Source organism: Monodelphis domestica, chromosome 8 (genome assembly GCF_027887165.1).
Source record: "Monodelphis domestica isolate mMonDom1 chromosome 8, mMonDom1.pri, whole genome shotgun sequence".
In the NCBI taxonomy this organism is placed as follows: Eukaryota; Metazoa; Chordata; class Mammalia; order Didelphimorphia; family Didelphidae; genus Monodelphis; species Monodelphis domestica.
In genome coordinates, this window is record NC_077234.1 from 164,521,788 (window position 1) to 164,545,872 (window position 24,085).

Consider the following 24,085-nt stretch of genomic DNA (forward strand, 5'->3'; position numbering starts at 1 on the left):
TTGTTTGTCATTTCTTTTCTTTTCTTTTTTTTTAAACCCTTACCTTCCATCTTGGAATCAATACTGTGTATTGGTTCCAAGGTAGAAGAGTGGTAAGGGTTAAGCAATGGGGGTGAAGTGACTTGTGCCCAGGGTCACACAGCTGGGAAGTATCTGAGGCCATATTTGAACCTAGGACCTCCCCTCTCTAGGCCTGGCTCTCAATCCACTGAGATACCCAGCTGCCCCCTTAGTTGTCATTTCTTATGGCACAATAGGATTCTATTACCATCATATATCACAATTTGCTCAATAATTCCCTAGTTCATGGACATCCCTTTAGCTTCCAGTTCTTTCTACCACAAAAATAAGTAGTATAAATATTTTTGTACAAGTAGATTCTTTCCTCCTATCTTTAATCTCTTTGGGATACAGAATTAGTAGTGATATTGCGGGGTCAAAAGCACAGTTTGATGGCCCTTTGGGCACAGTCCAAATTGCTATCCAGAATGGCTGTAGCAGTTTAAATACAGCTCCACCATCAATGTATGTGTCCCAATTTTTCCACATCCCTTCCAACACTTATCATTTTTCCCTTTTTTGTCATATTTGCTAGTCTAATAGTGTGAGGTAGCACCTCAGAATTGTTTTAATTGGCATTTCTCTAATAGTTATTTGAAATATTTTTTAATATGACTAAAGAGAGTATTTTTTTAACTCTTACCATCCATCTTAAGGTAGAAGACTGGTAAGAGCTAGGCAATGAGGTAAGTGATTTGCCCATGGTCACACAGCTAATAAATGTTTGAGGCCAGATTTGAAGCCAGGACCTTCCATTTCTGGGCCTGGCTTTCAATCCTCTGAACTACCTTGCTGCCTCCTAAAGATAGTTTTAATTTTGTCATGTGAGGATTGCCATTGACCACTTGACAATTGGGGAATGCTTTTATTATTGTATGTTTTCCTTTCAGATCTTGACCTAAATGTCCTATAGATATTTTAAACTCAAACTGTCCAAGACTTATTACTTCTCCCTCTTCCTCAATTTCCCTGTTACTGTCACGGGCACCACTATCCTTCCAATTACCCAGGCTGGAAATCTGATTGTCCTCTTCAACACTTCATTCTCACCCCATATCCAATCTGTTGCTATGTACTGTTGATTTTACTTTCATAACTTCTTTCACATTATACCTTCTTCCTACCTCTGACACTGCCACCAACCTGACACAGGTTCTCTTCAACTCAGGCCTATCTGTTTGCAGTATAGCCTGCTGGTTGGGGCACCTAGGGGGTGCTGCAGATTAAGTACTAGGCCTGGAGTCTGCAAGGTCTGAGTTGAGATATGGCCCCAGACTTACCAGCTCTGTGACCTTGGGCAAAGCCATTGATCCCTATTTGCCCCAGTTCCTCATTTGTAAAATGAGGACACACTGGAGAAAGAAATGGCAAACCGCAGCATTTTTGCCAAGAAAACCCCATGGACAAAGGCTATGGAGTCACGTAGGATCAGGCATGACTGAACAACCACAGCAGCCTGCACAATTGGTCTTACCTTGGGTTTTATCTTGCTCTAGACCGTCTTCCACTCTCTTGTCACTGTGATCTTCCTGAGCACAACTCTAACCAGGTCACTCACTCCCCTAAATAATAAGCTCCAGTGGATCCTTGTTATCTCCAGAATAAAATATAAAATCCTTTGTCTTGTACAGCCTTTCAGCCTCTGGTCCCCCCCTTCCTTTTTAGTTTTTTTACTCTCCCCTCCATGATGTCACTATGATTCAGTGACACTGGCCTCCTTGTTGTTCCTTGTATAAGATACTCCCTTGCTTGGAATTCTCTCTCTCCTCATCTCTGCTACCCGGTTTCTTTCAAATCACCTAAAATCCCACTTTCTGAACTTTTCTGATCCTTCTTAATGTTAGTATCTTTCCTCAGAGGTTATTACACATATTTCTTGTTTCTATGTTGTTTACTTGTCTCCCCCAATGGTTGTGTGCCTTTCTATCTAGCTGCATATCAGAAATAGGTCATTATAAAATATTTTCATTCATTTGGTCTTGACTGTGTGAATGGTCAGATCACTCTTTTGAGTGACTACAGATCCCTGCTATGCATTGGTGCTTAATGCAACCATCTCTGCCATTTGAAGGGCATCAAAATGCATAGGTAATCCACTTTAGCTTGGACTTTGAACTTGATTTTTTTCACTATAGTAGTGAGCAACATTGTTAGACATTTATCCCCCTTTTTTACTTCGTACTTAATGTTTGTGATCAGAGAATTGTTTAACAAAGTTATCTCATATATCTTTTGAGAAATCTTTGTAAGTTCATTTTCCATTAATTCTAGCAGCTTCTTGGCTTGTTCTTCATAATTTTTATACAGTCACATCCATAGGTGGATGGGCAGCACTTTGTTGGATAAGACCTTTAAAGTAGTGTTCCACTCTGTAAAATCTATTAAAAAAAATAATACAGAATAATTGTAGTGAACTCTAATTCTCATCACCTTTTAGTTAATTATCTGAGGATAAAGAGGTGTTCCACTAGAAAATATTGTTTGTTCAAGGCTGCCTATTCCCAGATGATCTGCTCATTGATATTGATGATTCTGTCAATGTGTATATAAATGATTCTTAAGAAAATTTCTACAATTGCTTAGTCTAGTTCAGCTGCTTTGCCCTCCATAGTTCACTTAGTATCATTTATTGTTCCTTTGCAAGCACATCTGAGACTGTTGTCAACATGGAATCTAGAAACTCCAAACTTGTAGCCTAGTAAAATCTGATGAACTCCAAGTTTTAGGACTAGATTGTAAGTTGGAGACCCCAAAGCTTGCACTTGTTCCTGTGAGAATCCATCCTGAAGGCTAGCAGTTAAAGACTGAATAACAGACCCTAAGGTAAAAGACAATCCCTGTCAGATGGGGCCAAGCCCTAGTCATCAGTCTCTAAGCTGAAGGTACTAAGTTCCATCCTTGAAAACAGGGTGTTCATACAGTGGGAGAGGCTACTGGAGACCACAAGAGTCACTTGCCTTGGACTTGGTCCCACCTGACAGGGATTGTCATTTACCTTAGGGTCCTTTATTCAGTCTGAAACTGCTAGCCTTAGATTCCCTTCAGGGTGGATTCTCACAGGAACAGGGAACTAGTACAAGCATTTGTTAAGCCCCTACTATGTGGCAAGAACTTTGCTAGGCAGTGAGAATACAAATATTGTAACATGCTCTACTCAAAAGGAGCTTACACTCTAATGAGAGAGACAAGTACACTTTATATATACAAGATTCTTGGATCATATGACTAGAAATTTTCCCTGATCCTCACAACTTCTCCAACCTCACCAGAATAAATGGTGCACTAGAGATAAAGTAAGTTCAGTTGTCTCCCTGGTCTAGGACACCAAGAATTCAGGCAGAGTAAAAACCAACCTTGCCCGCCCACGTGCAATAGAGCCAAATCCCACATAGCTCCTTTGCAGTGCCATGGAGATTCAGTGTCCCTAGAACTTTGCTGAGGCCAAGATAGCTCCGTCCCAGCAGAGGTTTGTGCTGCTCCAGAGCTGCAGGAGGAGAAAGGAGCAAAGGTAATGGGGCTGAGCTCCAGAGAGCTTGGCTCTGCACCCTGACACCCCACCAGCAATCGCAGTAAAGTGGCAGTGGTCAATACTTCTGGTCCAGAGAATGGAGGAACAGAGGGAACAGGGCAGGAATGTCATGGAGGTGGGGAAGGTGAGGGTGAGTCAGTGCTGGACCTTGCTCTCTGAATCTTGCCAGGGCTGGTTTTGTCTCCTCAAAAATGTCAAATGGAGCGGGGAGGGATAGCTAGGTGGGTCAGTGGAGAGAGAGCCAGGAGGTCCTGGGTTCAAATGTGGCTGCAGATATTTCCTAACTGTGTGATCCTGGGCAAGTCACTTAAGCCCCCACTGCCTAGCCTTACTACTCTTCTGTCTTAGAACTGACATGTAGTTTTGAGTCTAAGATAGAAGGTAAGGGTTTTCTTAAAAAAAAAAATCACTGCTGGGGGTTGAAACTAAGGCTGGTGATAAACTGTGAGGTGTGGGAGGAGGCTGAGATGCTTTGGTTCCAGCCTCCAAAGAAGCCACCAACAGATGGAATCAGAAAGTGAGCAGTAGTGGGAAAAAAGGAAAAAAGCAACACTAAAGTTACAAAAGATCTCAGGAGGAAGAAATCTCAAAGGCCTTGAGCATAGAAGCTGAAGCAGATAAACCATCAGGGAAGTCATCAACACTTAGCAAACACATTTGGGCATTATGTGTCAGTACTCTAAAACAAAAGAAAAAGATTCAGCACCTAATGAGGCAGAGTACCTTGTGAATTTGGAGAAGTTGGTACAGCTACAAGCTCTTCTTGAGTGTTTAAAAGAGAAATGAGAATTGGAGAGAATAATTTATGGCTTGGGCAGAAGAAATAATTGGCCGAATAGATAAGCTTGAATATCTTCCCAAAAGAACAAAAGAGAGGACAACTGTTTGGGAATGCCAATAGAACTGAAGTACAATCCCAAAGAAGAGAAGCAAAAAGATAATTTAAGAAAACATGCTTGCCATATGGGCAAAAACATACAGCCTACATATAAAGTAAAGAAATACAAATATGAACCCAGTAGTTAAATGCAGAGTAGTTTGGGAGTGAAGACACTAGCATTTGAGGGGATCAGGGAAGACTTCATGCAGAGAATGCTGCTGAGCAGTGTCAAAGGAAGAAAGGGACTCTGAAAGGGAAGGCTTGGAGTTGGAAGATGCAGTGTTATGGCCACTTCTCAGAAAGTGGAAGTGATGCCCAGTGAGGCTAGAAAGATGGGTGGGGGTGAGATCTTGTTGGACTTTTAAAAGCTAAATAGAGGAAGTTCTATCTTTCCTAGTTACAAAAGGAAGAAGCCATTGCATTTGAGTAGGAGTGATGGGGTCAGATCAGCAGTGTGTGGATGACTAGATCAGGGAGAGTCTTGTACCTGGAAGACCAATTCAGTTTTAAGTAGGATGTGATGAGAACCTGAAAAAAGCTGATAGCTGGAAAAGTGTACAGCAAGAATCAGAACAAAGTTGAGATCTTGCTTAGTTTTGCCAAATTTTAATTAAATTAGTTTTTCAACTCAGACACTTTTACCTTTAATCTTTCATTGCTTGGGAAGCCTAAGTAGTGTTGGCCTGCAGTCAGAAGATCTGAGTTCAAATTCAACCTCAGACATGATTTGACTTTGGCCAAGTCAGTAATGAAACTTTGCCTCATTTTCCTCATTTCTAAAATGAGGATAATAATACCACCTTCCCATGATCATTATAGAGATCAAATAAGATAATAATTGTAAAGCATTTGCACAGTACTGGCATACAGTAAGTGCCAGACTGCTTGGTAAGATGTTACAAATGAATTTGTATTTCAAAAAAGTGTTTCCTTTGCTCTGTGTCTTTTTCTATTTTGGGAAATAAATTCAGCATTTACTGATTAAAGTTCTTTCTAAATTATTTTGGGCTCCTTATAGCAATTACTTTACATTGATTAAACTTAGATATAAGAATACTATAATTGGGGGCAGCTGGGTTGCTCAGTGGATTGAGAGCCAGGCCTAGAGAGAGGAGGTCCTGGGTTCAAATATGGCCTCAGATACTTCCCAGCTGTGTGACCCTGGGCAAGTCACTTCACCCCCATTGCTTAACCCTTACCACTCTTCTGCCTTGGAACCAATACACAGTATTGATTCCAAGATGGAAGGTAAAGGTTAAAACAAAAAAAGAATACTATAATTGATGTAGATGTCATTTTAACTGCTCATTACCCATTTTTCATTAACAACTTGTATAAATAGGTCAAAACTGAGTTTCAGTTAGCATGTCATGTTTTTTTTCTTGATTATTCTTCTACTTTTATACCAATTTTTACTTGAGCTAGTCAGTGATCTTCACTAATCAGAGCTAATTCGGGGATGACTCCCATAGCAACACTGAATCTTTTTTTTCCTCTTTGTTAAAATATTTATCTCTGAAGTATACCACTTTTTACTTTATTTTCTTCATGTGTATGTACCTAAATCAAGTTGCTTATTATCTCAGGGAAGGGAAGTGTAGAAATAAGGGTTAAAAATTATTTTTACATTGTTATTGGGAAAAATAAAATGTATCAGAAAGCAGGGGAGATAGTAAGAGAAGCCCAAACTCAGAGACTTCACCCAGCACTCATCCCTCTGTACCAGGAATACTATGCACTAGGTCACAGAAAGCACTCAATAGTATTATTTTAAAAATTTAGATTAATATTTTATTTTTCCCAAATGGAATCACAAAGAGTCAGACACAAATGAAATAACGGAACAACAACAGCACAAATGTTAGCTCTATTATTACTATTATTACTGTCCTGGAGGCAATAGGGAACCATTGTAACTTCTTGGGCAGGTGATTTACTTGATCAGTTCTGTGCTTTAAGAAGATTTTCACTATTGTGCCTGATGAATGGCTTGGAGATAGTGTAGAATAGAATCTTGGAGACCAGTTGGGAGGCTTTTACAAATGTTTAGGTGGAGACATTGAGGTAGAATAGTTACATTTATCCATCTTTAATATGACCAGAGAGCAAGCAGAACTTTGCCAAAGAGAAATCATACCAAAATAACCTCATTTCCTTTTTTTACAAGGTTACCTGATTGGTAGATAAAAAAAAACAGATATGCTTTACTTAGATATTAGCAAAATTTTTGACCAAGTCTGGCATGCTATTCTCATAGATAAGACAGAGAACTGTGGGCAGGTGATTGGTGTTTTAGGATTCATTCAATGAACAGACCTAAAAAAACAGTAATTAAGCTTTAAGCTTAAAACTACATTAAGAATTTTAGGACACTGTATTATAGTATGTAAACATATAAAGCATATACTTATATATGATTATATGATTATATTTGAATAGTGTGTAAAGTACATGTAATACATTTGTGTATATATGCATATGTGTGTGTGTGTATATATATATATATATATATATATATATATATATATATATAGAGAGAGAGAGAGAGAGAGAGAGAGAGAGAGAGAGAGAGAGAGAGAGAGGGAGAGAGACTGTTGCAGCAGCTGAATTTTTGCATTTCTTCTTTTAGCTACTATATTATTTGTAATTTTTTGTTTGGAGAGTGAGAAGTTTTATGGTAGAAAGGTGGGCTAAGAAGTTTTTTAGTTTCCACTTGATCACTACTTGGTTTCTTCATGTTTGAACCACTTCCTTCTTTACTGGTTAAGATAGGAAATTAATCATTGACTCACCCTAACATTATGAGTGCATACTAGTAAGGTGTTTATTTTTTAAAGTAACTTTTAAAATAACTTTTAGAAGGCAGTCTATACATTCTATATTTTAATTATTCTTTTACATATATAAACATACATTTATATAAAATACATGTATAAGCATGTGTGTCTGTTTATATTAAATTCCCTCAAAGTCATTTCTTTGAAAACTACTTCATTTTATATGTCATTAGTATGGATAGATTTATATGTTCCTCATATGTAAAATCTAGCAGGTAGATGAATTCTTTTGGGATAATTATTTAATATGAGATAATATGAAAGCAAGTTGCTAGAGTTTTTATAGATTTCATCTGGCAACAGCATGATCAGTTGTAGAAAAAAACGTTTTGTATGCAAATAATGAAATAAAACTTGTAAAGTATAACTATAGCATGACTGCTTAAAAGAAACCCAACCGAACAACAGAATTTAAACATCTGAGTAGTTAAGGTGTTGAATTTTCTTCTCATTGGAAGGTTGTATGTATAAAGAGGCAATGTGGTATAGTGGGAGGAATGCTTGGCTTAGAGCTTGTGGAGAGACTTGAATTGGAATTCAACTCCTAAAGCTTGTATGACTGTGGACAAGTCATTTAACCTTCTGAGCCTCAGTTTCCTCATCTGTAAGATGGGAATAATAATACTATAATACCCATATCTCAGAGGCGGGGGTGTTACAAGGATCACATGAAGTAATGTATGTGCTACTCTCTGCAACCCCCAAAGCCTTAAGTAAATGTCCCTTTTTACAACAATTATATTATTGCCCAAAGCATAATTTAATCAGTCACAGGTAGAAAATGTATTAATTAAATGAGGGATAAATGAAATTGCAAAATATAAATAGCTCTGATTAAATGAAACTTTAGCTTCTGCACTAACAAAAATGCATCTAGAATAAGGAAGAAAGTAGCCAAATGGGAAAAATAGTTTTGTAACATGTTTATCAGATAAAGATTTGATTTCTAAGATATACAGACAGCTAACAAACATATATATATATATATATATATATATATATATATATATATATACATACATATACTTACTGTCCCCTCCAGTTAGTGCATGACTTTCTGTTTGCAAATCATTGTACATTCAATGTAGCCTGTGAGACTGAGATACAGTAGAGCACAGATCAGTGGTCTGCTGCTTATGTGAATTTTGGCCTGACAGTATGAAGAAGACAAATATTCTCCACCAGCCAGCACTGCACCATCCATGTGTGGAACCATCAGTTACAGCAAATGGAGACATTTTGATGGCCTAGAAGGAGTTCCCTTACTTTGGCAGTCAGACTTTCCAGGGATGTCCCCATAGATGAGGTTGATATACATAATGCCAGAATTAGCTCAGTGTCTGGAAGACAAGTGTGGGAGTGATGAGGCCTGAGGAAAAGTCTGGAAGTGTCAACCAGAAGGAAGGAATATGTTGGCTTTTCTTTCTGACTTATTGTTTCCTGGAGACATGAGGGGAGAGAGTCAGTCAACATACATTTATTACGTGTGTGCCTATGTGCCAGATCCTTTGCTAAGCACTGGGGGTACAAAGAAAGGCAAAAGACAGTCCCCAATCACATAGTCTAATGGGGGATACAGCATGTAAAAAAAAACAACAATAACAAAAAACGATGTACAAATGAATTATGTACAAGTTAAATGGAAATAATCAACTGAGAGAGAGCACTAGAATTAAGGAGGAGGAGCAGCTAGTCAGTAGCACTTCTAAGACAGAAAGCAAGGGTTTAAAACAAAACAAAACAAAAACAAAAAACAAAACCCCCAAAGATAAAAGCACAGCCATGGTTACATGGATTGTGGTAGGAAAAGGATTTTTTACCCCATCAGGTGTGGAATTAGAGTCACAGGGATAAGAGGAACAACAGCTTGGAGAGTTGTTCCATCATAGTATGGGGGAAGAACCATTTGAGACACTCTCACCATTAATGCAAATCAGTGTAGGGCAGGGACTTGTTTTTGTTTTTTAATTTTCATTTTTTTTGTCACAAATCTAAACAAAATAGGCATTTCTATATTATAAAGAAAAAGAAGCTATTACACAAATGAAACCACTCATCTCCTATATGGTTATTTTACTTTTCTTCATATCTGCATAATAGATCCCATGCACTAGTGTCCCAACCCTCCTTACCCTCCCCACATCACATATTGTCATGGAGTCCAACATGTTCATATAAATTGTCTTTTCTGTTTTACCTTTGTGTTCACTTTTTGGAGGTAACTTCTCAGTGTTTTCTTCCAGTATTAGTTCTGTGACTGTGTATAATGTTCTGGTTCTACCCATTTCACTGTTCATTATCTCATAGTTCTTAACAATTTAAAAAAAACCCAGTTTTTCATTGTTTCTTATGACCCAGTAGTATTCCATTACAGTTCATATTCCCCAATTGATGGACATCCCTTTAGTTTCTAATTCTTTGCTTCCACAAAGAGAGTTGCTATAAATATTTTGGAACATATGGGTTCTTTTCTTCTTTCCGTAATCTCCTTGGGAGATAGACCCAACAATTATTGCTGTGTCTAAGGTATACACAGTTTTATAACTTTCTGAGTGTAATTCCAAGTTAAGAAATAGAGTTTGTAATTTGAATTTTGATAGTGTACATCAAACTTAGAAAATATGTTAAGAGGAAGGTGAATAGATATTTAAAATTTCTTTGTACAAATACAGGCTTTTAAAGGTTGATAATATATTAGTTGTAGAGAGAGAAATCGAAGACACATGTACACAGACACACACATATACACCTCTCTCTTTCTCTCTGTCTCTGTCTCTGTCTCACTCTGTCTCTGTCTCTGTCTCTCTCTGTCTGTCTCCCTCTCTCTCTGTCTCTCTGTCTCTGTCTCAACCTCCCTCCCTCCCTCCCTCCCTCCCTCCCTCCCCAATCCATGTCTATTGACCAGTCAAATCAATCTTGATGTTCTTAGGAGTGATAAGGAAGTTACATCTAAATGGAAGTCTCACAGGTTCTTTTTTGGAGAGGCAAATAAAGGAGTTGTAGTTGGTTTAATAAGGCAACAAAAAAATATCACTTCATGATTACTTGGTTGTCTTATCTTATTTCCTCATGATGAACATAAGCAAAAAAGAGCCCAATGAATATTGGGCTTTATATTTCCACCAAAATCTCTTGCAGTAGATAAGGCAGAGGAATTATTTGGAGAATTTAACAAGATCTTCTAAACTAAATCAACATATGTAATTTTTGTTGAATTCAGTACAAAGGTAGAGGAACATGGGGAAAATGAACAAAAAATACATATGAAAAATATAATTCAAGATTAAAAATGAAAGGGTTCAAAGACTTGTATTTGCCAGAAATTTTCCAACCCTATATCATGAATTCTACCTTAAAAAAATTACAATAAATTTAATCATTAATCAGTATTTTAGAATGCAAAGAATCAGCAAAGGGTTGTATATGAAATGGTGGATTTTTTAAATGTGTGGTTTGTTTTTTAAAACCATATGTAAATTTTTTAAGTTAAAATTTTTTATGATTATTAAGCATTTATTTTTTAATCCCTCCTGTTCCCTCACCTTCAAAACTGGTGGGGGAGAGAGTGTTAGAAACAAAAACAAAAACACCATGTAATAAATATATGTAGTTGAGCAGGCCAGATTCCCATATTAACCCTATCCAAGAAATGTGTATCTCATTATGCATATTTTTGAATTCTATATATCTCTGTCAGGAGATAGGTAGGTAGCACTCTTTATCATCTATTTTCTGGGTACTAGATGTTCTTTTCAACCTACGTTCAAAAGAATTGTGAAGGTGTCTTTTCACTCTCTTCTTTGGGATCAAGATTGTTCTTCGTAATTCAGCAACACTCACATTCAGTTTGTTTTTTGTGTGTGTTACTTTTCTATCCATTTTACATTGTAAAAAAGGCTCTAGAGCCATTTAGTCTCAATCAGTAAACATTTAATAAGCAACTATGTATGCCAGGCACTGTGCTAGTAGTACCAGGGATATAAAAAGAGACAAGATAGGCCCTCATGGAATTTACAGTCTAATGGAAGAAAACATGCAAACAAATATGTACAAAGCCAGCTATAGAGGGGATAAGTAAGAAATAATTAATAGAAGGAGAGCACTGGCATTAAGAGGGTTTGGGGAAAGATTCCTGTAGAAAGTGAGATTTTAAGTGGGACTTAAAGGAAGCCAGGTCTGTGTAGAGTGGAGGAGGGAGAATATTCAAGGCATTTAAGCCAGAGAGAATCTTGAGGTAGATAGAATGTCTTGTTCATAGAAACGGGCAAGAATCTAGTGTCGTTGGATCAGAGTTCATACATACATGTCAGAGTCTGGTGGGTTGAGGAGAAGGGCTTTGAATGTGAAACAGTGACTTGTATTTGTTCCTGGAGATTACAGGTGGGGAGCTCCTGAAGTTTATTAAGTGGGTGGAGGAGTGCCATAGATGCATGGATGCTTTAGGAAAACTACTGTTGTGGTGGAATAAAGGATAGGTTGGAGTGAGGAGAGACTTGAGACAGGCAGACCCATCCACAGGCAAAGTAATCCAGGCATTAGATAATGAGGGCCAGCTCCAGAATGGGGGCAGTGCCAGAGGAGAAAAGGGGACAGGTTTTAGACGTGTTGCAAAAGTGAAATCCACAGGCCTTGGCAATAGCTTTTCAGGGACAGTGAGGAATTTGGGGGTGATTCCTAGCTTGGAAGCTTGCAAGAACAAAAAAGATGAGAGTGTCCTATAGGAAAGGTGGATGTGGAGTAGGGTTTAGGGGAAAAGATGATGAGTTCTGTTTGGGACATATTTAATTTAAGATGTCTACTGAACTTTTGCTTTGAAATGTCTAAAAGGTATTTGGAGATGTGAGTTGGAGGTCAACAGAAACTGGTATGGGATAAGTAGATCTGAGAATCATCAGCATAGTAATTAAATCCATGGAGCTGATGAGATAACCAGCTGAAGTAGGACCAAAGGAGAAGAGAAGAGGCCCAGGAGAGGGACGCCTATGGTTAGAGGGTATGATCTAGAGTAGGATCCAGCCAAGGAGACAGAGAAGGAATAGTCAGAGAGGTAAGAGGAGAGTCAGGAGAGAGCCATGTCCCCAAAACCAACACATAATTTTATAATGAGGATGTGGAAACTCCAGGGACATGAAAGGTCCTAAGTAAGTGATTGACCTGCCACAGTGATTTCCAGGGGCTGTAGAGGTAGCACAGCCAGAGCCCTGGGCTTATCTTTCAGAAATCCCAGGTTCAAATGCTGCCTCAGGCACTTTTTAGTTAAATGTCTTGGCCAGGTCACTTATCCTTTCTCAGTCTTAGTTTCCTCCTTCATAAAAGCAGGAGGATAATAACACTTCACAGGATTATTTTGAAGGTCAAATGAAATGATTATTTTGAAGGTCAAATGAAATAATGTATGTAAAGTATTTTCCAGATCTTAAAGCATTATGTAAATATGCACTCCTATATAACACATAGTAATCTGTGAATGCTAAATTTATACCCATAAGATTAAAATGCCAGGATTATGCCCTAGACTTCATTTGGACAACATCACAAATTTAGTATTTATCTCCTTTGCCAGGGGATGGAAAGCTTCCTTAGCTAGTGATGAGAATTTTATTACTTTTTTTTGGGGTTTTATTAAAACCTGGTTTCATATGAAAGATATAGTCAACCATATTTTTAATTGTTTCATTTTTAATGTTTGGGAAACTTTAAGGTAGAGGAAACAGCTTGACTGTTTTTATATACTTCAGCAAGCTCACAAACCACAGTATAGGTTGTAAATGTGTCAGTCGCCCCCAGGGAAAAATCACATGAACAAAACTAATTTAGTTCTGGAAGGGATTTTAGATTTCAAAGGCCAATGACTCTCAAACTCTTTCCAGCAGTGGAACCCTTTGTGTTAAACAAAATATGGTTGTAATACCTATAATAAAATCTTTTTACATGATTTAAAAAATATGTATTTCTAATGCTATCAACATAACAGGTCCATTTTGATCTAAAAGTAAGATTTAAAAATATTCTGAATATGATAATACTACAAACAACTTATTTGGAGAAGTGGAAAGTATTTTAAGTATCACAATAATCAGGGAACAATATTGGGAGGAACTTTAGGGATCACTTTGTTCTACTTCATTTTATTGATTAGGAAACTGAGACCCAGATGTCACAGTTGAAAGATGCTTTACTACAGTTTGCAATTTCTATTTAATTTAGATAAATATGAATTTTGGGAAGTTCTTTCAATTCATAACATTTTCACTCAGCATTTTTTAAGAGTTATATTTTTAAAGGGACTGATTTTATTTGTAATTTTTTTTTTAAAACCCTTACCTTCCGTCTTGGAGTCAATACTGTGTATTGGCTCCAAGGCAGAAGAGTGGTAAGGGCTAGGCAATGGGGGTCAAGTGACTTGCCCAGGGTCACACAGCCAGGAAGTGTCTGAGGCCGGATTCGAACCTAGGACCTCCCATCTCTAGGCTTGGCTCTCAATCCACTGAACTACCCAGCTGCCCCCTTATTTGTAATTTTGGTGGAACTAGAGAATTAAAAAATTTTTGTTAACATTGAATAAACTATATCAGATATATTAGTTATAAATACAAATTAGAGATATCTTATTTGTATTTTTCCTGTATTAGGAATTTGGTTTTGAACTAGGTTAGTGAGAATTTATTTTATTCACCAGTCTTGATTATTTACCTTTTACTTATCTCTTCAAACTCTCAATTTCTACATAATGGATGTTACCACAAGATAAATTTATAGTAAAACAATAGTAGCAACAATCTTCCAATCTAGTCCAACAATTGAATGCCCTGGGTGTTTTTATTTAGTGTTTGATTCTAGACCGTTAGAAGCAAACATTTTGATCATGTGATTATTTTAGCCAGGCAATACCACAGCTAGGGAAGATACCCTCTTTAGACTGCTTGGGGCCTGCTTCCAGAGTTGAGAAACATTGATAGAAGTCAACCTTATATTTTACAGATGAGGAAGCTGGTATCCCTCAAGGTTAAATGTCTTTTCCAAGATTGCCCACCTTTGGTGCTATGTAAAGCCCACATTCTCCTGATCCATCATGGAACTCTTTACTCTGTTACAAATGAATGAGTATTTATGGCAAAGTGGCCTGTGGGGTACTTTTTGACTGAGAATGTGATTCTGTAAAGTACAGACATGTTCCTTGTTCTCAGGAAACTTACAGTACCGGGAGGAGTTGGGGCACCATGCAGCAGATGGAAAATGTTAAATCCCTAAGAGATACAGAGTGGAGGTGAGATTACTTTTAGATGGGGGGTTCAGGGAGGGCTACATGGAAAAAGTGATACAACCTAGAAGTTATAATATAGATAGGATTTCAAAAGATGGTACTGTAGGGGAGAGCACTCTAGGTATAGCAAAGGTAGAGAAGTAGAATGTGGAATACTTTTTTTTTTTTAAGTGAGCAATTCAGTTTGGCAGTAGTACTTAACATGTGGTTATAACTACTGTGACTGATTTGTTTTAGGATGAAAAGACAAGTCTATTTGTAGGCCATGGGGGAAGGAGCCAGTGGAAAAGGGTCTCCTATATACTCTATGACCTCCTTCCCTCCTTCCCTCCCTCCCTCCTTCCTTCAGAATCAGGTATGCTGCTTTACCTGCTGGGTTCTGTGGTACCCTGAGGTTTTTGTAGGATGTCTCTTCCACCTCTATAGCATGTGAGCTCCTACCAGCCAATGTTGCTCTTATTGTTAGGGGCCAAGCTCCATTTCCATTTTAATACATAACATCTAGTTAGGGATATTTACTACAAAAATATAGCAAAAACAAATATACGAACATTTCTAGCTAAATCTCTGAAAATATTCTCTCCTCTGTCAACTCAGGCTCTGGGTGAGTAGGCCCAAACTTACCTCAGTTACTCAATAACAGTGGTCCTACTGAGTGTCTATCCTAAAGGTAGCATTGTTATTGGATGGCCCTTCTATTCAACTTTTACTGGCATGGGATTAGGACATTAATGGTGAACCTATGGCATGGGTTCCAAAGATGGCACCCTGAGTTCTCTCTGTGGGCACATAGCCACCCCCACCCCCAGTTCATTACTATAAAGGCAGAGAGACCCAAGCGGAGCTGCTCCTTTCCCCCTTTCCACTATGCCTGATGACATTTTTTTACTTCACCTGCTCAGCAGCTGTAATAGATGATATTGGAGGGTATATTTGATAGATACTAGATAACTAATAGATAAGGCAGCTATTTTTTCTTTTGCTTACCCTCCTCCCTTTTATATCTCCCTTCCTTCCTCTTCTAATCTCCCTTCCTCCCCTCTTCTTCCCTTCACTTTCCCCTTCCCCCTTCTTCAACCTCCTTCTAAGTCAATCATGGTGAGTTATGAGGTTTCAGAGGAAATACTCCTTTCTCTTCTTTATCTCAAGTAAGGGTTTATTGGGGAAAACAGGAAAGAGGATAAAGGTAAGAGGGTTGGAGCTTTTCCTATTATTTACAGTGAGTCTTAGGTTAGAAGATATTGAGAGAAATGGCAATTCAGTCACTACCATGAAAAAGAGCTAGTCAGAGAGAGATATATGGACTATTGTCCTTCTTTTTCTGCCTTCAAATCAGCCAGGCCACCTCCAACTTGATTATCCCAAGTCCTAGAGATAAACCCAGCTTCTTCCTTCAAAGTCACCACCATCAGCTAAAAAACCCTCAGCCAAGTCCCAGAAAATCAGTCAGCAGTTGGCTCTTGCCTTCAACTGTTTCCTGGTCACATTCCAAATGGAATTTTCCTTTGATTGACAACTGATCAGTCTCCAGCTTCTTGTCTTGCTGCATGCCTTCCCAATCTCTCTTGTCCACACAGCCCAGTGAGTGCACTTTCTCCCTTCCCTGTGTGAGCACTCTGGAGGGAGGGATGTGGCACTTGGTCTTGGGGGTTAGGTTGGGAATGGGGCCTGGCACGCCATCCTTAAAAGGTTTGCCATCACTGGTTTAGGAGATTATTCTCAAAGATGGTTCCCTGCTACTTTGGACATTAATGTTGGGCTAGCGGCTATAACACCTGTCTTGCATTCCTGTGACTTGACCTGTTGACCTCAAGGGTTGGAAGCTCCAATCTTTGCGGCAGGTGCTGAGAGCAAAAGAGTTATTAAGTATCCCTAGATTTACTGACCAAATAGCTAGTCAGAAAAATTCCCTCCCAACTACATGGTTAGCCAACTGGTATATCTACATGCTTCCCTTGTCCCAAAGGGCATCACCATGATTTTCCTGGAAGCCTTCTCCTTCATGCATTTCATGTATAAATTTTGCATCTCCTGAGTAAGCTTATGAAATCTGGGCAGGCACCAGACTCTCATTATACTCTCTCCCCTATTTGAAAAATTTGCCTTTCTTGGCAGATGAGCAAGGGTGAATTTTGAACATAACATCTATGTCCTCACTCCAGAACAGTCGTCTATAGTTTAGGGGGAGGCCTTTCACAGTGCTATATAAGAAAGGGTCTCAAAAGGATCTTATATAGTACCGAATGTACAGGCAAAACTCCACAATTTCCCTCAGAGTTTTGAAGATTCAACTGTGGCCTTAACTGATTCCCAAAGCAAAGAAGGAAAAAAAAATTGGCTTCTTGTCTTAGAAGGAAATGTGGTTCCTTCAGAGTTTTCCAGATGACATGATACTCTCTCCACATTGGATTTAGGTCCTGGGGTTGACCAGGAGTCATCCCTACATTCTCAGGAGAGAAACTAACCAGACTTGACTTGGTTCCTACAAAATAATTTCAGTCTCAGGGACTGAGATATTTCTCCTTTTCCTTGTTCCTTTAGAAGCTCCTTCTCGATTTTGGACCCACACTCACAGAGTTGTGTTCATTCATTGAATGACTTCTAAAGAAAAAGATAATGAAGCTTCTTGTCTCAGGAAAGTTACATCTCCATCCCAATATCAGAACTGATGGCATTCTCTCTCCACCTAGTGATTATGGATGTGAGTGGACTGGAAGTCACCTTCCTCACTCTCCTTGAGAAACTTTAACTATTGTGGGTGAAACTCTTCCAAGAGTTTTTTTTAAATATTAAAAACCAATTTTGTTTTATTTTTGTAAGAACAGTTTTACTGCCAAAGAGCCAATGACAACAAATGAGTACTGTCATTTTCATAGTATATAAAATCATCCAACTGGGATCTGGATAAAATTTCTAAATGTCTCTTTCTGTAAGGTATACCAGGATTTCTTTAGGGATGCCTTTATCATAGGCAATCTCTGTAAAGCTACCAGCAGATTTTCTTTGGATTTTTATTCTAAACGGCACCCAAAAGTGGATCTTTGCTCTTTCAAGGGCAGTCCAAATGGAACTGCATATTCACCTGACAGGACAAGTAAACTCACTTAGAAATATTGTAAAACAAGGTCAGTAGAAGCCCAGAGATGATTAAAACTCCCAAGAAAGGAGTTATTCTAAGTGACTTGGGATTTTGAAGTACACTAGCAAACTATTATATGAACTTTCAGGGCATAAGGATTTAATAATAACCCCAGAAGTCTAGGTCTGTTTAAATGCAAAAAGAAAAATATGAACATTTATCAACTGGGTACTAGCATTCTAGTGATGCAAATATTCTATTTCTCATATTAGATACTCTCACTATTTACATAGGATTTCCTATTACAAGGAACTTCAATATTTAAATATTAAATAAATCAATAAATGCAGAAGTTTAAGAAATATACCTAAATGGAATCTGATTTGTGAAGGAATACATACTAGAAAACTGACCATAGAATTACATTATTATTATTATTATTATTATTATTATTATTATTATTATTTGGCCAGTTTCTCTAGTATCTTAAAAATAAGTGTCCAAAGTTGAAAGTTCTGGGTTATCATTGATAGGCCTGCTCTTGTAGCAGATTCCCATTACAAGGGAAAGATTGACAATTGGAGAATACAAAACCATTGGAACAAGGTTAAAGAAGGCACAAAGGGCACATGATTTGACATGGAGTTATTTTTTTCTATGATAGAGGAAGGGAGAGAGAAGAGAAAATGGGAGGAAAATACAATTTAAAAAAAACATACAAAGGAGATGGATGATGGCTTTGATTTTAATGATGTAAGAGATGGGATTATAAGTGACAGAAATAGAAAGAAATGGCTACTGAGGGGAATGTTTAAGAAAAAAAAATTAAATGAAAGGATGGTCAAGCAACACTGAAAACCCAGCTGAAGGTAGGGAATATGTATTTACAAAGGACTTGGTTTCATAACTTAGTGCAGCAGAATCCCAGAATCTGAATGAGATGTAACTTAAAAGGCATCACTTTCAACCAGTACCTATACAGGAATATTATGCCCAGTATGCCCAACAAGTGGTTATCTAGCTTATTTGAATTTGGGGAGTTAACAAGGGTTGAACATGAGATGAAGGATTCTAGGTAGTAGCAAAAAAGTGGCCAAGCTGGTGAGGGAGCATGACAAGTAAAAAAGGTTATTCTTTTTTTTTTTAATATACCAGGAAATTATCTTAAGTAGAGTTATACACTAAATATAGCAAAACCATGCAGGTTCCAAATACTATATTTTAATCCTACAGGCACTATAATGCATGTTTGAATATTTAAAATATTTAATATTTGAAGCAGTTATTTCTAAGGAAAGATGACCATTTCAGTTACATTCACATTAGCAATTTTTATCTGAGAATTCATTTAAATAAGTATCATTGAGGCAACTAGGTAGCATAGTGGATAGAGCGCCAAGTGGACCTGGGTTCTAATGTGGCCTTAGATACTTCCTAGATGTGTGTTCCTGAGCAAATCATTTAACCCCGATTGCTTAACTCTTGCCATTCTCCTGTCTTTTATTTATTTTATTTTATACTTTATAGCAAATTTATACTTTAGAGCAAAATTTATACTTTAGAGCAAAATGTATACATGGCATGCCATCAAGAAAGAGGAAAGCATTAAAAGTAAAGAAGAGGGGCAACTAGGTGGCTCAATGGATAGAAGGTCAGACCTGGAGATATGTGGTTCAAATGTGGCCTGGGACATTTCCTGGCTGTGTGACCCTAGGTAAGCCCATTAACCCCAATTTCCAACCCTTTCCTAGACAGAAGGCAAGTAGTAAAAAAAAAAGAAAGAAAAACTGAATTAAGGGAAACAGATGATAGAAAATAAAATTAGTCCAGAAGTCTAAAAACAGTATGTTTTTGTGTAATAGTTTGCTTAGGAATCAGTCTTGAAGGAGAAAAAGTCAAAGCATGGACAGGGAGTCTTTTGGAAAAAAAAGATTAAGAACTTGAAAAGTCGTTCTTTTTTCAGTATGGGAAGAAATGGGGAAAAAAGGATTGAAGATTTTAAAATTTATAAGTCCTGTCAACTTAGCTTCCTAGGGGATTTTTTCAAAGTTTATTTATTTAATTAATTTAGAATATTTTTCCATGGTTACATGATTCATGTTCTTTCCCTTCCCTCCCACTCCCTTCCTGTAGCCATCAAGCAGTTCCATTGGATTTTACATGTATCATTGATCCAGACTGATTTCCATATTATTAATATTTTCACTAGGGTGAAATGATCACCCTAATCATATCCCCATCGAACCATGCAATCAAGCAGTTGTTTTTCTTCTGGGTTTCTACTCCTACAGTTCTTCCTCTGGATGTGAATAGTGGTTTTTCTCATAAGTCTCTCAGAATTGTCCTGTATCATTGCATTGCTGCTAGTAGAGAAGTCCATTACCTTCGATTGTACCACAGTCTCTGTGTATAATGTTCTCCTGGTTCAGCTCCTCTCACTCTGCATCATTTCCTGGAGGTCCATGGAGATTGTTTTGATCTAGATTGACACACCTGGCTGTCACAATTAGACAGTGACATGCAAACAAGATGAACAGGTCTGATTAAAAAGAACAAAGCAGGCATTGCAGTAAATTGCAAGAACTCTTTGAATCTGTTAGTCTCTGAATCGAGTATTCTACTGTAGATGAAGCTCATCTATACATACAAAAGAAGGATCCAATAAGTAGCATCCAAGTATTTTAAAAGGAGAGTGATTAAGATTCAAGTAAAAATATCAATATCCTCATGTCCATCCTAAAGTTTGACACAAGAGATCATTGCTCTACTTAGTAGAGATTAGCAGCCCGTTTTGTTTTGAATCAGTTTTTAAAGGGGGAATAAAATTGACTCAGTTACCAGAAGGAGAATCTAGGGGGAACCTAGGTGACTCAGTAGACAGAGAGCTAGGCCTGGAGAAAGGAGGTCCCGGGTTTAAATTTGATCTCAGATACTTCCTAACTGTGTGACCATGGGCCAATCACTTAATCCCCATTACACCTTGCCCTTATCACTCTTCTGCCTTGGAATCTATACTTAGTATATTCTTTTCTAAAACAGAAATTAAAAGTTGCGGTTTTTTTAGGAGAATATAGAAGACTTTTAGACAAAGAGTACAAAACATTCACACTTGAGACAAGAAAGGTACCAAATGTATGTTACTCAGCAGTTCAGCAGCACTCAAAGTGTAGACAAAAGTAACTTATTTATAACTAGTTAAATGGAATGGGAGTCTTACTTGGTGCAATTGCATTACAATGTCAACATTAGTAGGTACCAGCATCCTATAGCAAAATTGACTCGTGCTATGGCCCTGGGAAAAAAGCCTAAACAAGCTGGTCACCAGAGTGAATGGTGACTAGTTTATGTTTATTTTTGAAAACCCTTAATTTTTGCCTAAGTAACAACTTTAAGACAGAAGGTCAAGGGCTAGGCAAACCAGGCTAAGTGACATATTATCCACTGGGTCACCTAAATGTCACGCTCTTTAGTTTTCTGTAGGTTGATCTTTTGCAAAAGGGTTGTGTTGAAGTTGTCCATATATGTTGAGTACATATGAAAGGCAATGATTAATAAGGCATCCACATCCTAATGTTTATTGATAATAATCCTCCACAGGCATATTGGGGAAGCTTTAAAATTGTGTTTTATTAGAAAATGAAACTTTATTAGTTTTAATGATAGCTGGGAGAAATTCTGTGCTCTGGTTTTTGTCTTTTAATCTTGGTAATATTTTATCTATGGAAAAAATGCTAAAATACTGTTTTTTTTTCTTCTCTTTAAAAGATAAAGCACCTTTGTCAAAGAGCCTTTTGTTAGTACCCAGCACCCTTTCCATTTTATTGGCACTGCTCTTTCAACATTATCAGAAGTTCTTTGTGTATAATCTACAAGCTGTAAAGAATGACCTGCAGGTGAGTAGTTGATCATTTGCATAAGACCTCTGGGAAAGGGAAGGGTGAGAAGACAATTGTTTGTTTTTCTGAATTTGTTTCCTCTGAATTCAGAACCAGTGCTTAAGAAGGTTAGATGAGCACTTAGAGGATGTTATGGAGGAACTTTTGTTCAGGTACAATTTAGATCAGGTGGACTCAGGGACAGCTGGGTAGCTCAGTGGATTGAGAGCCCACTCTCAAGAAAAAACCCCCAATAACTTTGTGATATTTATAGTTTAAATAATAAAAATGTATAATTGTAATATATAACTGTTTTTAATAAACCAAAAACTAATTAGTTACCTAATTACCTGCTTAGTGGCTTATTTGTTCATTTGTCAGTCGGTTTCTTTTCTTGGTCTTGATATTATTTAACTTGTGTGGGGTGCTGTGAACTAAGATAAATGAGGGGGAGGGGGAATTCTTTAACCTGCCTATTAGTGACTTTTTTGTTGCTGAATTTCAATGGCTAAATCTTTGATTGAAGATTGGTATTTTGTACACTTCAAGTTCAAGCAAACGCTATTAACTTCATCTGTCAATCTATTTCTTTTGTTGGTTTTGATATTATTTAACACTGAGAATAAAGTCTCACAAAAGTACATAGAGGAAAAAATCGTGAGTAAAAGCCATTGCTATATTTTTCAGAGTCCTAAAAGTGTCTGGTAATGGGTTCCAAGCACTCCTCTGTTGCATGTGGGCCGGAGCCCTGCCCAGTCTTCTGCCTGCCTAGGGGGAGCTGTGAGAGCAGCAGCTGCTGCTCACCAGCCTGCTTGCCTGTGCCTATTCCTTCCTCACAAGTGCTTCTTCTCCCCACCCCTGTTGGAGCCCCATGTGCCCCACCTGCCTGGAGCAGCCCTTACCACCCCCTTCCCCTGGGCTGGGGCATGGCTCCCAGGCCCCAGGGCACACTGAGCCTGCATGCAGCCATGTGTCATCGAAAATGGCTACATGTGTCAGTCCTGAAATGCGTGTCATAGGTTTGCCATCATGGACCTAGCCCTTACCACTCTTCTGCCTTAGAATCAATATATAGTATTGATTTTAAGGTGGAAGGTAAAGGTTTAAAAAAAAAATAAAGATCAGATGGACTCTTAGACCCTGTGTACTGAATAGAAGTTCCAAAGAGTGAAATTAAACCCACCCAAAAGTGGAAAGAATTGCCTCTGAAGTCTTATGTAACTCTTTGAGTCTATAACTTTAAATGAAATGGAAAAATGTTATTAACTTGATGTTTTATAATTAGAAGGAAAGGGAAAAGGAACAAGCCTTTCTTAAGTATCTACTATATTGCAGGCCCTGAATTAAAGCACTTTGCAAACATTTGATACTGTCAGGACTGGAAAGAATATGGAACTATATAACTTTAGCAGAGATGATTTCGTTTCTTAGATGTAAAAATGTCAAGCTGATGAAGTTCCTATCTATGAGTAGAAGTATGAGGGCAATGTGTGACATATGGCCTTCAGTCCTTTCCTTGCTAGGCCTACTGGTAATTTTTCTTAAGATGTTTTTAGTTCAGTACTTTTGTCAGAAATATGCTGCCCTCCTTCTACATTCAAGTACTTGAAATTTCTTCAGTTGCTCTTTAGCTGTCCCCATTAGGTGTTACTATGAATACAAAAGAAGGGATAGCTTCTTGAGGACTGTCAGTTCTGACTGCCAAGAAGACTATATAACTGAATTTGTAATTTTTTTTGTAAGGCATTATAACCTAAATAATATTGTAGAAAATAAGATGATGATTACTGTGGGTGTATTATTTAGTCAGGAAAAACCTTTGATCTCCCAGGAATAGTCATTTTTACTTCACAAATCATTAGTGCCCCGCCATGCCTCTCCTTCTGCTTGGTGCTGTTTCTCCTTGCTCTTCTCTTTTTCTGGATTCTTCTCTATCTACATTGTCTATGTCAAGAAACTTCAGTTTCCTGACTAATTGGCTTCTCCTTGCCTATGTGACCTTATGGTAGGCAAACTAATTACATAAGCCCAAGTGGGATTCTATTCCTTCCCATAATCACTTGAGCTGCCCTGATCTCTGAGCTGTCCTTTTTCTGTGCTGCACTGATGGATGTTGTGAATATGATTCCAGGAGTCCTAGAGAAATAAATATATATTTATATAAATATCCATTTAAAAAAATAACAGGGCTCTAAGTTCTAGTGTATTTGGCACCCTCCTGTTGTGGCTTGAAGGCCACTCTGCTTAAAACTTCATAGCAGTATCCCTTGTTATATTCCTATCCTCTTCTTTCCCGTCTTCCAATGGAGATAATTAGTCCACGTCTTAGCGTATAGAAGTGGAATGGTTCCACTCTGGTTTATTTTTGAAGGTGTCAGTCCTGGTGTGTTTTGGGGGATTGGTGGGCTGCCCTAGTACTACTATTCCCTTGTTGTCTCTACTTCTTCACTTCCATGCTCCCTTGGATATCTTCTAGTTAAGTCAGGTCGCATTCCTTTATTCCTATATTCCTATATTCCAAATAAAGGGTCCCATTACTTTTAGCAATGATTGGCTCATCC

The 24,085-nt window shown here is 37.9% G+C and overlaps 1 protein-coding gene across 1 annotated transcript in view; it reads left to right on the forward strand.

Moving 5' to 3' along the window:
* Positions 1-24,085, forward strand: part of UBAC2 (UBA domain containing 2) — a 326,804-nt gene that overhangs the window by 7,696 nt on the left and 295,023 nt on the right. Inside the window, exon 2 of the mRNA XM_007501351.3 lies at positions 21,415-21,542. Within this exon, the coding sequence (XP_007501413.1) occupies positions 21,415-21,542 (128 nt within the window). The remainder of the gene's footprint in view (positions 1-21,414; positions 21,543-24,085) is intronic.